This window comes from Scheffersomyces spartinae (assembly GCF_019049425.1).
Source record: "Scheffersomyces spartinae strain ARV_011 chromosome Unknown scaffold_1, whole genome shotgun sequence".
NCBI lineage: Eukaryota > Fungi > Ascomycota > Pichiomycetes > Serinales > Debaryomycetaceae > Lizanozyma > Lizanozyma spartinae.
The window spans coordinates 1-15,143 of record NW_025065048.1 but is presented as its reverse complement, the minus strand read 5'-3'; the positions used below and the strand labels follow the sequence as shown (position 1 = coordinate 15,143).

The following is a 15,143-nucleotide window of genomic DNA, read 5'->3' as shown; positions in this document are numbered from 1 at the left end:
CTTTACTTTTACGTATGTCTTCTTTCCCAATAACCATATCAAAACCTATGAATGACTATCTCCATACCAAGGTAAGTATTCCTGGGGCCAATATCAGTGGATATTTGCGCTATGTGGGGCCCATTGATGGGAAGCAAGGGAAATTCTGCGGTGTAGAATTGATAGGTCCTTTAGCAACCATTAGAGGTAAGAATAACGGTGAAGTTGAAGGTAAGGAATACTTTCAGGTTCAACAACCACATAGTGGCTTATTCTTACCGTATTCTAGGCTTTTGAAGGCCAATCCTCATTTAGAGTTACCGCGTTCAAGATCTCCTTCCGTTTTCACTGCTACCACGACCCAATGTGATACATCACCTTCACGTCGATTTTCACCAAGCATCAGATCGGGGAGCCCTGCTATAAGTAGACGAAGTGTTCATGAACGAAGCATTGAACTCGGTAACGTTTCTGAGAGGTCTACGTCGCTTCCCTCTGTGGTTATTGGCTCTACTAGTGCTGCTGGTAGTGCTAGCTTGACTGAGTACACTAAATTACAGGAAGAGTATAATGATCTCAAGGATACCCATGAGTCAACCAAGAGGGATATGGATGAGAAGCTCAAAATTCTAGTTGAACTACAGCAAACCGTCAGCGATCTTCAACCTGTTCTTGAAGAGTATGAATATGAATTGAGCGAGAAGGATAAACGATTTCAAAGACAGAAGCTTGAGTTTGAGAAGGCTCGGGATGAATGGAGACAAAGCATTGATCTTATGGCAGCAGCTCAAGGAGAGAATGAAGCGTATTATGAAAGACGGATTCAGGATTTAGAGAATCGTTTAGGGAATGAAGGAGGTTCTGAAAGTAATTCCTCTAGTATCATTAGTAAATTGGAATCAACTATAGGTCAATTGATTGATGAAAATACTAAATTGAAAGACCAAAATAATGGAAACTTAAACAATGGTGGTCAGAATGAACTTGAAAGAAGTAAATCTCATATTGCATCTTTAGAAGCTGAAATCGACGGTTTATTGACCAAGGTTTCACAATTGGAAAAGAGTGTACAAGATTCCACTGTTGATAACTTGGGTTCTATGACAATTGGAACTACAGAGAAAGATAAGTTGATTGACCGACTTCAACATGAACTTGAAATGAGACCAACCTTTGAAGAGCTTTCGGAATTGCAGAAATCACTTGACGAATTAGATGAATTGCATAACATTGAATTGGACAAGAAGGATAAGGAAATTAACCAATTAAAAGATAAAATTAAAGCCTTGGAGCATGTGAAAATGTTAAGTCCAGTTGATGTGAGTTCCACCAAATCAATCAAATCAGATTTGCTGCTGCTGCTGCCACTACCTGAACCTTCGATTGAAATTACTCCTGAGAACAGTTTACCCATTTATAAACCCACTACTCCAACAGACCCAAGTTCTGGTCATCAAGATTGGTGTGGACTTTGTGAAAGAAGTGGTCACAATAGTATAGACTGTCCTTATGAGAATGACATGTTTTAACATTAAACGTGAAATATACATACTATACTATACTAACAAAAAGAATACCTTCATTATTCAGTCATAGACACCTTGACATCTTCAAAAGCACTCATAGTTAAATGATTTTGCTTTAAACAAGGGTATGGACCTTCGTCTCTTGAAGTCAAGTTCGGGAACAATTGGGCCAATCTTGTTATAACATATGATGCTTCAGTAAGAGCAAATTGTTGACCTAAACAAATACGTGGACCACCATTGAAAGGCAAATAAGCCCAGCCCAAATTCTTCAAATCAGCCCAACGTTCTGGTCTAAATTCATTTGCATCTTTACCGTAGTATTCTTCCATTCTGTGAGTCACATAGACACTATAGAAAAGGGAAACACCCTTTGGAATGAAAATAGGCAGTTGACCATCGGAACCTCCACCTCTTGGAAGTGTGGTATCTTTGGTACAAGTTCTGAAATTGAAGGGCACAGAAGGGTATAATCTCAAGGCTTCATTGATGACAAATTTCAAGTATTCACAACGTTTCAAGCTTTCAAATGTGATTTCTTCAATTTGGGCATCTTCACCGAGTCCAAAGTTCTCCTCAATTTCAGCCTTCAACTTCTCCCAAACGTCTGGATTCCGAGCTAATTCGAAAAAAGTAAATGCAAGTAACCCAGCAGTGGTGTCTCTTCCGGCAACAAGAATGTTCAACAATTGATCTTGCAAAGCAATAGGATCTCTTGTTTTCTTCACCAATTCGTACAAGAAAATGTACCCATTCTTGGACATTTCTTCGAGCTTTTCGTCCGAAGTGCTCAAGGCCTTATCGACGTATTTTCTAACAAACTTTTGCACTCTCTTGTTTGTGTTTCTAAAGTCCATACCATCCAAGATCCAATAGAGGCTTTGGAGTAATGTTCTGTCTGCCAAATAGTTTTGGGCCTTGTTGAAGTCAATAGCAAATTCCTTCTTTTCGGTGTCGTCAACTGGTGTACCATTACTGATGGATTCGTCCCACAATGAGTTACACGATTCTCCGAACAAAAACTCGGTGGCTGTATCGATCGTGAACTTGAAGAACAATTCTTGCAAATCAAAAGTTTCCCCGTTGGAATGAAGACGAATATGTTGAGCCAATCTTTGGATATGCGCCTCCAAAGAGCGAACGTGAGCAACTTGTTCTCTAGCAAATTGAGGTCTCAACATGGCTCTCGAGTGTTTCCAGCCTTCACCATCCAAAGTGAAGATCCCGTTACCCAACAAAGGGCTGAATACCGCGTATCTTGAACCCAAGGCAAAGTCGTTGAATTGGGTAGCCAAAACGGCCTTGATGTTTTCTGGATCAATGGTCAAATAAGCTTGGTACGTGAGCACGTTGATTTGAAACGTCTTGACATCAAAATATGGTTTACAGAGATCAACTAAAAACTCCATGACCCAGCCTTTTTTTCTAATGGACATGGCATCAGTCATCAACTTGATTCCAAGGTACTCACTTCTGTATTTTGGAGGATCGGTAGCATTCAACTTCTTTTTCATTCGAGCATAGTGGATTCGATATGCAATGTCTCGGATGATGAAAGCTCCCACAGCGATCAACAAAAGCTTTTGGATAAAGTGCCAGTAGTCAACTGACGACATGTTACAAACAAACAATAAAATAAAATAGAATAAAATAAAATAAAACTATCAAGCTTATTATCGATACAATTATTCGAATTTACTCCAATTTTCCGAAACTCCGATATTCACATCCAAGTCAAATCTTCTTATATGATTTGAAATGGCTACAGACACGCCGCCACATGCGTTCCTGACTCCATTCGATTCCCCACCTCCTATCCGTTTAACCTTTGTACCCTCCCAACATTAGTTACCAAGTTAGGATGCCCTGTGAAACGACATATGGTTCCTAAAGTCGTCAATTCTTCACATGAAGGAACATCAGGCCCTAACACCTACTGTAATAGGGAAAAAGTTATTTTGTGGGGAACAAGAGGCCTATGCAGCAAACAAACACAAGTTCCCCTTATTGTGTGCAGGAACAAAGTGCACGTGAATTCAGGTTAAGGATAGGGTGACTAAACGGGTTTACGTGCCAGGTTATTGGGGAAAGAGTAGACAATCATTCATTAACACATGAAAAGCAAGTAACATAACACAAAATTCATTATACAAACTATAATTTACTAAACGATTTTTATTCTTGTACTAAACACCAGTGAAGAAGGTTGTCTTTGTAACATCAAATGATCCGGTCAAATTAGCATTGTCTGAAGAATTACCCACGTAAACGATGTAGGTGCCCTTTGAACATTCCCATTTGTCCTTGTATACATTCCAGTACGAGGTGGCTTCTTTGATGGGGAAGGAAACTGTGACAGTCTTGCTTTCACCTGCATTCAAATGAACTTTGGCAAAGTCTCTCAATTCTTTCACAGGCTTTTGAATCGCACTATCTTCATGTCCAACATAAACTTGAACAACCTCACTACCAGCCGTAGACCCTGTGTTGGCAACGTCAACTTTCACATTCACATTTGTTTCATCTGTTGAGACGGCGAGTTTACTGAATTCAAATGTTGAATATGATAATCCAAATCCAAAGGGGAACAAGGCCTTCATGCCCATTTTTTCAAAGAATCTGTAACCTACAAAAATGTCTTCACCATAGATAACTTCACCATTAGTGGAAGCGTAGTTTAAGTAGGATGGTATATCTTGGATCTTAGTTGGAAATGTAGCGGACATCTTACCACTGGGGTTGACATCACCGAAAATCACATCTGCAATTGTGTTACCCAATTCGGAACCACCGTACCAAGCTTGCACTAAACCTTCAACTTCATTAACCCAGGGCATGCTGACGGCCGATCCTGATTGGTTGACAACAATGACCTTGGAATTGACTTTAGAGATTTCTTCGATCAACTTGTTGGTGTAACCAGGGATCTCCATCACTGGTCTGTCCAACCCTTCACTTTCCCATTCCTTGGTAAGACCGCAAACAACGATAACCGCATCAGCATCCTTAGCCAATCCGACGGCTTTAACAAGTTCCGCTTCAGGCTCGATCTTGACGTCAATACCAAAGTTAACACCTCCAGCTCCAAGCATGTTAACGTTAAGAGCAGAAGTGTTGGAAGTACCAAACTCAACCTTGATCTTATACTTTTGACCAGCTACTAATTGTAATTCAGACTTTTCTTCTCTGGTACCGTAACCCAAGAAGAAAGCGTCACCGGCCTCTTGGTTGGTTTTGTTGTCAACAACCAATCTGTCATCAACAAAGATTTGAGCAGTACCACAAGCAGAACAAGCAATTTCGTAGGTGGCAGTTAAATCTGGGGTATAGTAACCTTCAAAATCAGCATAAAACACATCTTGATCCACTGGCAATTTCTCATGCTTGAAATCAGCAAGCAAGATCTTGGAACTGTTCAACCTGTTTTCGTAGAATGGCTTACGATCTTTGGTTTCTGGAGAATCAAAGTAATAAGTGGCCTTAAACCCTTCAGATCCATCATCAGTGGTCAAAATGGTACCAATGTCTCTCAAATTCTTGTCCAATTGAGCACCAACAGTGTAAGACAACTCGATCTTGTTACCACCTTCTTCCACCTTCAGCTTGATACCGTCCCATGGAGTTACGGCGTAATTGGCAGTCAAAGAGGCTGACCCACCGCCAGAGTATCTGGCAACCTTGACATTGGGTCCGATAACAGCAATCTTTTGAGCCTTGGACTTGGAAAGAGGCAAGACGTTATTTTCGTTTTTCAACAACACAATAGATTCGTCTCCAACTTCACGTAAGACTCTAGAGGCTTCGGCATTCGCATTGGCTTCTTCATCGGCATCTTCTGGGATACCTGTTGCTATAGCTTCGTTAACAAACTTCAACACTTGTCTGACATTTTTGTCGATGACTTCAATGTTGATTTCCTTGGAGTTAACCATGTGACTAAGAAGGTCTTGACCACGGAATCTGGTTGGACCAGGCATTTCCAAATTCAAAGTTGCATCCAATGAAGGTTCTGTGGAGAAAACACCAAACCAATCTGACATCAACAAACCGTCCCAACCCCATTCCTTTCTCAATACCTCGTCCAATAATTTCTTGCTTTGAGAACAGTGTTCACCATTGACCTTGTTGTAGGCAGTCATGATGGAACGAGGGTTAGAATCTCTAACAGCCAATTGGAAAGGCTTCAAATAGATTTCTCTCAAGGCCCTTTCGGTTATAACCGTGTTAACAGCATTTCTATCATCCTCTTGATCGTTGCAGACAAAGTGTTTCAAACATGCCAAGATGTTTTCACTTTGAATACCATTGATAATGGCAGAAGCAGCATAACCTGAAAGAGATGGATCTTCTGAATATGACTCAAAAGCTCTACCACCCAATGGGTTTCTAACAATGTTACACGTAGGACCCAAGATCGCATGAGCACCTTTCATTCTTGCTTCTTTACCCATCAATTGACCAGCTTTATAAAGCAAATCCTTATTGAAAGATGATGCCATACCGGTTCCACAAGGGAAACAGTTGGAGGGAACAGCATCGAAGAACTTGGTACCTCTAACCCCATTTGGACCATCACTAACTCTAATCTTTGGAATGTTCAATCTGGGAACAGCAGAAGTATGCCAAAAGTCGGAACCAGCCAACAAGGAAATCTTCTCTTCCAATGTTAATTCATCAATTAACTCTTCAACGTTTAATGTAGCTATCTTAGTCATAACGGCTTCGATATATTATACTGATATTGAATTATTTTCAAGCCTGTTTAAGCTATGGGGGTTTAGGTATTCTTATATACTTTTTTGGCAGGGTTAATATATCCCGTTTGCATTGCCTAAATTGGTAAGGCTCCCGCACTTTCGTGGAGCAAATCTGTACCCCATTCTGTACTCCACATTTTTCCTCAAACTACGAGTTACCATCAATAGTGATCTAATTGTTAAAACAACAAGTGCAGTACTTAGTGGAGAACAGCTCCACAACACCTCATCTATTGAGTGGGGAATTAGATCTTTGTTGAGCTTGACAAGAAACGTTTATAGTAAGACTTAGCATTTTCATTTTCGATCTTGAGAACAAATATCCGAAGCTCATATTAATTTTTCCGAGATGCGTGAGGAGTTATGAACGAACAAATTTATGTTTGAAATTTATTGTTGTTCTATGGTACTATTAGAGTTCCATTCCTAATTTCTAAGAATTAAAGCAGATGAATCTACTAGTCTTTTTCCAATATCCATTAGGCAGATATTGGGTTGATACTCCAGGAAAATTAACGCTCTTCATTTTTAATTACATGGAAAACTATTCCGATACTCCATATAATATTAGTTATACCTGTATATAAAATGGAGATCTTGCCGATTACAGAAATGTAAAGCGTACGCTCTGATCTGCCTGATTTGGAAGAGTACCCTCTTTTCATACACGAATAAACGATACATAACAATATGAGCACTTAAATAAGTCTACGCTACGACACTAACTGAATTGGAAATAAATAAAAAGCAAAGCAAGGTCTAACCTTAAGAAAAAAAAATTATATGAAATAGCGTAGTAAAGTTACAAATGATGTCATCTTACTCCAACGAATTGAAGAAGCCATGCCTTCAAAAGTTGGCACTGATGTTGGACCAGGTTCGGAATAAGAAGTTGCAATTGAAATAATTGAGCGCGATGGCCCAGAACTAGTGTTTTTTGAATCATTGCCATCTCCAGTTGTTGGCACGGAAGGGTTCATAACACTTGTAGTACTGGCACCAAGTATATTACTGAAGTTTGACAAGTTTTTTCTTCTGGTGCATTAGTAGGAACAGAATTTCCAAAAGGAATAACGTTTCCTTCATTGGATTTTTTAGTGAAAGTGGTACCAATTTTCTTTATAGTATTCAGAGAAGCAGAAGTCAATGCACTACTTAATCTTGGTTTGAGGTGTTCGCAGGTTCAGGAACAGTGTTCGCAGATGCAGAAATGGTTGTCAAACCATAGCTCTAGGTCGGAGGAACTGTGCTTTTGGTTGAAGGAATTGCGTTCACAAATGTAGGAGCAGTCTTCGGGAATGTAGAAACGGTGTTTTGATTTGTCAAAACACACCTATCGATCGAAAGAATGATGCTTCATTAGTAAGTAAACTAGAAATGGCTGTTGAATCAGAAGTCTTCGAGGTGTCGTTTCCTTCTGAGCCAAGTAACGCACTGGATGTGCCCAAACCAGTATCATCTTAGCTATTGAGATTTGTTTACTGGTTCCAGTCGTTATGATTACTCAACTGGTTCCGCCAAATGCTCCTTAAAGATGTGGACGCAATAGTTGATGATACTTTAAGTGAGTTGAAAGAACTTTCAGGAAAGAGACTTAGAACTGGATGTTATTTCACTAATCACAGTTTCATTGTCATTTGTGGTAGGTGTATATGAATTACCCCCAGGTCGAACTAACTGATCTTACAGGCTCTGAGACTTCAATGATCACAATCTCATTACTGTCTGGTCCAATCACCCTACCTGTTGATGTGTATAATTCCATCCAAGCCAAGGTACACGGAGAAGGTACACGGAGAACGGCGGAGTAAGTGGAGCTGGAACTTCGATGATGACCCTCTCGGTACCATCTGATCCCCTCGCAATGGTTGTGGGCATGAAATGGCTCACTCCAGGTCGTGGTGGTAAATATTATATCACTTGGAACTTCAACTATAATGGTCTCAGTTCCATCAGTAACAGTAACAGTTGTGGTCGAAATATACGATTCAAACCAGTTAGAGGTGGTGACAGCTGGAGTTGGAGCTTCTATACTAACCGTCTCTGTACCATCTGATAGGGTATCAGTAGTCGTCGACGTGTATGACTCGGTCCAAGTCGAAGTGGTAAATCTAACACCAGTTGGAACTTCGATTATTACAGTTGCCGTTGCATCAGCTCCTGGGAATGTTGTTAGTAGAAAAGTACGATTCAGTCCATGTAGTCGTGGTAGTAATAACAGGCATTGGAGCTTCAACGGTTACCGTTTCAGTGGAATTTGATCCTGTGACAATAGAATTGTAGTTGTCGAATATACGATTCACGAAGTATTAGTTGTTGTAATAACTATTGTTGGGACCTCGATGAAAAAAATTTTCGGTACTATCAGTGCCAGTCACTGTGATAGTTGTAAGATTCGGTCCAACTTGTTGTGGGGGTAGCGTCTGGAGTTGCAAGCTCAATAATTATGCCTTAGTACCGTCTGAGCCAGTCGCGGTAGTCGCTGAAGTGTACCACTCAGTCCACCTATAGTGGTCGGTGCAACTGGGGTTGGAATTTCAACGTTCACCGTTTCTGTAACATCGGACCCAATCGCAGAAGTAGTTGAAATACCTACATAGATTCTTCAGAGTCGACAGAGAATCTACCATATGTGGTAAAAATAAAAGAATTTGGGGATTCTATCACATATCTTTTCTTTTGTAAGACTGCACCTTTTCTTCCTTTTTTGCATTCTTCTACACTTATATTATGTTATTCTCTTTACATCTATGATTTGAAAATTGTCTAAACTTACTAATTTGGTCCAGATCCCTTTTTTGCGTTGCCCTATGCGCAATGCACATTGGTGGTGAAATGCATGCTGAAGTAATCGTATATCAACAGAAAATTCCCACTATGAGATTCCTCACAAATTTTGTTCTCTCAAATGATATACAGTGAAAGTCATCCCCTGCCAGACAGCATAGCAACCATGAACTTTTGAACAAGAGCCCATCCGCTAAATGACTAAAGCCATTATCTACTTGAAATTTCAGTAAATTTGAATAAAAGATATTCATAAATAGATTAAGAGTAGAAGCAGCACCATTTTTGTTTTGGCTCGAATTCAACATAATAAATTAAAGAATAACCAGAGGCTATTAGCTGGCATGTATTGTTGGGCTCTAGGTTGTTATCTTAGTGACAAATAAAGGATAAAATCAAACGCGAGCATTTTTGTATGCGTCGCGTCGAAGCAACATTGGGATCTTCCTGACCGCATATTTTAGAATCTTACGGTATCCAAAAGTAGTACTGCAAAATTTTATTGTAATAGCTTGATTAATCTTTCAGTATTGTTCTTGTTTAAATATTGGTTGCATGAAAAAGAGCTTGTTATACAATCTACCGGAGTTCGCTCAGCCGCTAGAGTATAAACGGGCTAAATGGGCGAATTAGGTATTGTACGCAAAAGATCTGAAAGCCAAACAAACATGGCTCGTCCCGGATATCACTCATAAGTTCTCTTTAACATGAAATATTATTGTTAAGATCTCCTTTCACCAATTTGTGTCGGCCTAGTGTCTAGTGAGGGTCAATTGTGGCATTCATTCGTTCATGATATCATCAGTGATTTCACTATTTTAGCAACGGTTTGCCATAGTCAATCAAGTACTTCTGTTATTTCAATTTTCTGGGATAATGGTCACAATTTTGTGAACATTTCGTATTGTAAACAGCACATAACTATCATACCTTTTAAGGTCATTTAAGTCAATTACACTTTTGCACTACTCCGTCACTTTCTACCTTCACTTCGGCAAAATCTAATTACGCCTTTGTCGCCTCTCATTCCCAAACTAATTTTATATGCAGCTAGTGTTTCATGTGATATGGCGAAGGACAAATATCTGTAAGAGATCGTAACCTAGATCCGATGTGTTTTGCAATCAGTCTCTGGTTGACACTTTTGAAACATATGAAGTTTGCAGGAGAATGAAGCATGCTAACGCCGATGCATATGAAATATAATTGATATATCCAAAGCAATATCATGATTATCAATAATGTAAGAGCTTCCTTAAATTTATCGTCTACAAATTCAACATTGCGCTTTGGTAACACGAATTCAAGAAATTTGGAAGAAAATATAAAATGCAATAGCCTTGTACTTCATTATAAGCATGCATACTTGGGACACTAGATTTCGTTGACTGACATTCACAATCAAGTTATATCCAATTTGGTAATGATGAGACTGACCTATTAAGCCACTTCAAGCTGGTTTACCAATAATTTAATCTTTTCACAAGCTTCAATTATAAATTTCAAACCTTTTTTCGTGCATTTATAAGCCATAGCTGTATCGTTTTATTTTCAAATAAGCCCACTCATACACAAAAGTTCAGAAGCATTGCGTATTCTTGTCTGCCGAATTATGAATGCATTCAGGTATAAAAGACTGTAAAAAATGCGGCTTTCACAGTGTATCCCTGCACCAAAAAAAGGAAAGTTGCTATCTTAAAGAATTAACCTTACTCTTATGGCGGAATAATATTACAAAAGAATGGAATAAATATGATACCAGAATGGTAATGAATAAACACGATTTTTTATTCCGATTTTTATTCCCATACGTACAGTCTTAATGTTGCTAGGAGGCGCACACAATCTTTAAATCTTCATTCGGCCTGTACTGTATAGGACCCTTCTTTGCATATGTAGGACCCTGTCTAATTGGATCCAAGCCTTACCGATCCCGCTTAAAAAAGTCTAGCTTACCGTGTAGGTAAGGAACTCAGTAGGACAATTCTGAAAACCGCGTAGCTTTGTTCACGGTTCCTTATTTATTGTCTACCCACATTGGGGCATATTCTTTCTCAAGTATAGTAAACTATAGCCAAACTGTGAATGAATAAATAGAGTGCTTTGTTCACCTTAAAAATAAGGCTCTGAATCCAATTTAAGTGTAAGCCTCCTTACTTCTGAGATTTCACTTTTGAATAACTATATTCCAACTATCTTACATTCTTTAATTTAAAAGCCTTGTCATGCAAAGAAATCTATTACTCTCGCTTTTAGCCACTTATCTCATGGGTACTGGAGTATCCGCATGGAGTAACTCTACATATCCTTCCTCGAGCTATCAGGTGGCTCCATCTTTCGTTTCCAGTTGGGGAAACTCCTCTGTTCCTGCTACCTCTGAACAATTTACTTTAACTGGTGAGTCCCCATCTGATTTCACAGATATTAGTTTCACTGAAAAACAACCAACTGAAGTTACAAGTACTTTTACTGCCATTGAAACCACCCTCATTACTGTGACATCTTGTTTGGACAATAAGTGTACTGCTGTTCCAATTACTACTGGTGTTGTTACAATTACAAGTGATAACACTGTTTACACAACTTACTGCCCATTAACTTCTGAAACTACTACAGCCGCTTCTACTCCATTGATTTCTGAAGCTAGCATTGTCACTTATACCAACGTTGATACAACTGTTGTAACTGTCACATCTTGTTCTGACAATAAGTGTACTGCTGTTCCAGTTACCACTGGTGTTGTTACAATTACAAGTGATAACACTGTTTACACAACTTACTGCCCATTAACTTCTGAAACTACTACAGCCGCTTCTACTCCATTGATTTCTGAAGCTAGCATTGTCACTTATACCAACGTTGATACAACTGTTGTAACTGTCACATCTTGTTCTGACAATAAGTGTACTGCTGTTCCAATTACTACTGGTGTTGTTACAATTACAAGTGATAACACTGTTTACACAACTTACTGCCCATTAACTTCTGAAACTACTTCCATTACACCAGCAACTCAGGAAGTTGTCGAATCCTCATACACAAATTACGAGACAGCAGTCTTGACTGTCACCTCATGCATTGACAACAAGTGCGAATATTACCCTATTTCTAAGAGTGTTGTAATCACTCCTCAAGAAACTACCTCCACCGCTGTTGTCGCTGTTACTAATTGTATCAACCAAGATTGTCAATACACAACTTTGACCACCGGTGTTACAACAGTTACCAAAGGTGATAAAACTTACACTTCTTACACTCCATTGAGCTCCCCTACTCCAGCAATCACTTCAAGTGAAGCAGCAGTAGTTACTGAGTCTTATGTTATTCCTGCTTCCTCACCTGCTGAAGCTACTACAATTCCTTCAAACGAAGCTCAAGTTTCTACTAATACCTATGTAGCGCCAGCTACTTCTGCCACCGAGACTCCACTTACAGTTTCAAGCTTTACATATGTGACTCCTTCAATCGCTTCAGTTGCTTTAAATCCATCACCATCAGCAGTTGTTCCACAAGTTTCAAGTCAATACGAAGGTGGCGCTTCACCAAGAATGGCTTTATCTTTTGGTTCCATTTTGATAGCTATGATTTTGCAATTTGTTTAAGTAACTGAAACCATTTCGCCCTTAGATTTTAGTAAGAACTCCATATACCTCATTCCTTTTTTTTCATTGTTTCTTATAGACTCATTTTTGTGTGCCTTTCAGAAAGGGTCCACTTTCTAATTTAATATGCGATACTGTATATTCATTTCCTGTAGATAACATTAAAAGAAGGTGAACAGATGCATCGTACGTGTTTCAATGTTTTTATACTAGAAATCGTCTCACTGAATTGGGGCTTGGATCTACAAGGGGTCAGGTACTGCCTACATATCCTGAATATAAAAGAATAGTGGTCTTTGGAGAGCTTGCAGACCCAAACAGGACCAAACCTCCAAGTTCTCCAAGTACCCCCTTTTGGAATGTCCGAAACTTAATTTGACAGACGCTCGTTACTATCCTATCCCTTTTGATTCAGTATTTTCCAAAACAGGCTTTGTTTAGCATCAAAAGAAACTAATAATAATAATATTCAAAGCATAAAATCCGAATTACACCTGCGCAGGCTACAATTGAATGATAAGATGTGAATTGTCTTTCCTGAAACTGAGATCAATTAGTTGTTTATGATACAAACGATAGGGTTTCTAAAGAGAATTTTTTTGGGTTGTTATAATGTTAAACTTCAAGGTAGTTTCCAATTACTACTCGAAGTGATTTCCTAGAATCTAATGCTAGGATCTTTATGGAAAATTAGTAATCATCTCATTTCACGTAATGCTATAATGTTATACTTTGCACATTTTTTGATCGATTAATCTTCCTATCTTGCAATTTCTAACCGATATCAATCACGTGGCCTTCGCTTTTCAAATTATTTGGAACTCTTGCATATAGGCCAATCTTAATCGACGTCGCTAAAATAAGCAGGTTGCAAATTAAGGTCGTAATATGTCATTCGACTTATATCGTGTATAGCATACAACTCAATACTGAATATTTCACTTTTGCAAGAGTTTTCATGAGGATTTATGTAGGTCAAGTAGTAGACAATGTCCAATTGAGTATTAACTGAATTATTAATTATGCATTAGAGGATAAATTAGAGGATAAATTTATTATTATAGCAACAATTATTCTTTGTTTGACTTCACTAACTTGTTCTCAAAATCTTTCAGGAAAAAAAGAGGTCCCTTCACACTGCATAGAAGAGTATAGTATGGCACTGCCTTTCCATACTTAAAACTTCAAGTTTTTGGCTTCACAGCAAACAAATAACTAAATCGCTGCCTTATTAGGTAAGTAATAACTCGCAAATAACTATTAGGAAAACTTTGGACCCGTATATAGGACGTTATCTTTGACTCGATCCCAGAGCAAGCATCTCAGCCTATTATGACGTGTCGCACCTTTAGGCGTTAGTGCAGCAGAGTTTTTTTTGGATTTTTTTTGAGTAATTTTCCACAAATCATCCATTTTGGTTCTGCCTTTTCGAGGCTTATCTGTATATGGATTCTTCGAATGGTTGCGGAAATAGTTCAGAGGTTTTTTGCAGATTCTTATTGATTTCAAGATTGGACATCATGAAAAAGGCATGTGGCATTTGAAATTCCTGACTTTGCGAACTTCAGGTCGTTTTGTCAAAAGAAAGTGTATAAAGAATACCTTTGTATCCATCCCAAACCTGCTGAAAGGCAAGAGTCAGAAGGAAAATTTTACAAAATTGGTCTCCCAGTCATAAGAAGGAACTTCCAATATTTTTTTATTCGGTTTGTGACTCTTAAATGATTACGGCTTTTTCAAGTATTAAATTATACATGAAGAATACTCTAAGCCGCGATTTGGAAGTCATAGAAGCAACTCTTAGTACATCATTTTGTAGGAGCTTTACTATGCGTACTTCTTTAAACCTTGATACTCAAGCGTAGTGTCTAAGTGGTATCTTATTGTCATTAGGAAGATTTCAAAAAAAAGGAACAATCTCACTAAGAATGTTTGGAACCAGAATCTTTTTGCGAAAAACCAACACTTGAAATTTTGACAGATCCAGTTTTCCCTGGCATTAAATATATCATTCAATTTCTGTTTTTTAACGTTGGAAACCTCAATATGTAATATTTGATTAAAGCAATCATCTATCGTAGCTGAGTTAAAATTGCAAATCAAATACACATAGAAAAACATGTGGTGCATGCACGAAATAAAAAGGGACAACTAATTTTTGCATATCTCGCCCTCATAGACTGAATTTTCTTGCATTTATGTTGAATGAATCAATTTTAAGTAGTATGTAGATATTGTTATAATATATATGTTTATAAATTTGCTTTCAAATACATTTGTAATTGAATCGAAAATTCTAACTTCTAAGCATATGTAACAGAAAATATTTTTCGATGTGCGGGGCTCTTGTGTTTTAGGGTTTCGGTGTGCGGGGCTCTTGTGTTTTAGGGTTTCGGTGTGCGGGGCTCTTGTGTTTTAGGGTTTCGGTGTGCGGGGCTCTTGTGTTTTAGGGTTTCGGTGTGCGGGGCTCTTGTGTTTTAGGGTTTCGGTGT

General features: G+C 38.5%; 4 protein-coding genes across 4 annotated transcripts; 2 read left to right on the top strand and 2 right to left on the bottom strand.

Annotated features, from left to right (window-relative positions):
* Positions 1–47: 47 nt before the first annotated feature.
* KQ657_000004 (uncharacterized protein) lies at positions 48–1,508 on the top strand (the record flags this gene model as incomplete). Its single annotated transcript, XM_043190866.1, has 1 exon — positions 48–1,508. One exon carries the CDS (start codon positions 48–50, stop codon positions 1,506–1,508), a length of 1,461 nt encoding a protein of 486 aa, XP_043051543.1.
* A 53-nt stretch (positions 1,509–1,561) lies between these two features.
* KQ657_000003 (cytochrome P450) lies at positions 1,562–3,121 on the bottom strand (the record flags this gene model as incomplete). The annotated part of the gene is made up of 1 exon (XM_043190865.1): positions 1,562–3,121. The coding sequence occupies one exon, from the start codon at positions 3,119–3,121 to the stop codon at positions 1,562–1,564; it is 1,560 nt and encodes a 519-aa protein (XP_043051542.1).
* A 570-nt stretch (positions 3,122–3,691) lies between these two features.
* Positions 3,692–6,220, bottom strand: KQ657_000002 (beta-glucosidase; the record flags this gene model as incomplete). The annotated part of the gene is made up of 1 exon (XM_043190864.1): positions 3,692–6,220. One exon carries the CDS (start codon positions 6,218–6,220, stop codon positions 3,692–3,694), a length of 2,529 nt encoding a protein of 842 aa, XP_043051541.1.
* Positions 6,221–11,274: 5,054 nt separating this feature from the next.
* On the top strand, positions 11,275–12,651 carry KQ657_000001 (uncharacterized protein; the record flags this gene model as incomplete). Its single annotated transcript, XM_043190863.1, has 1 exon — positions 11,275–12,651. One exon carries the CDS (start codon positions 11,275–11,277, stop codon positions 12,649–12,651), a length of 1,377 nt encoding a protein of 458 aa, XP_043051540.1.
* Positions 12,652–15,143: the final 2,492 nt, after the last annotated feature.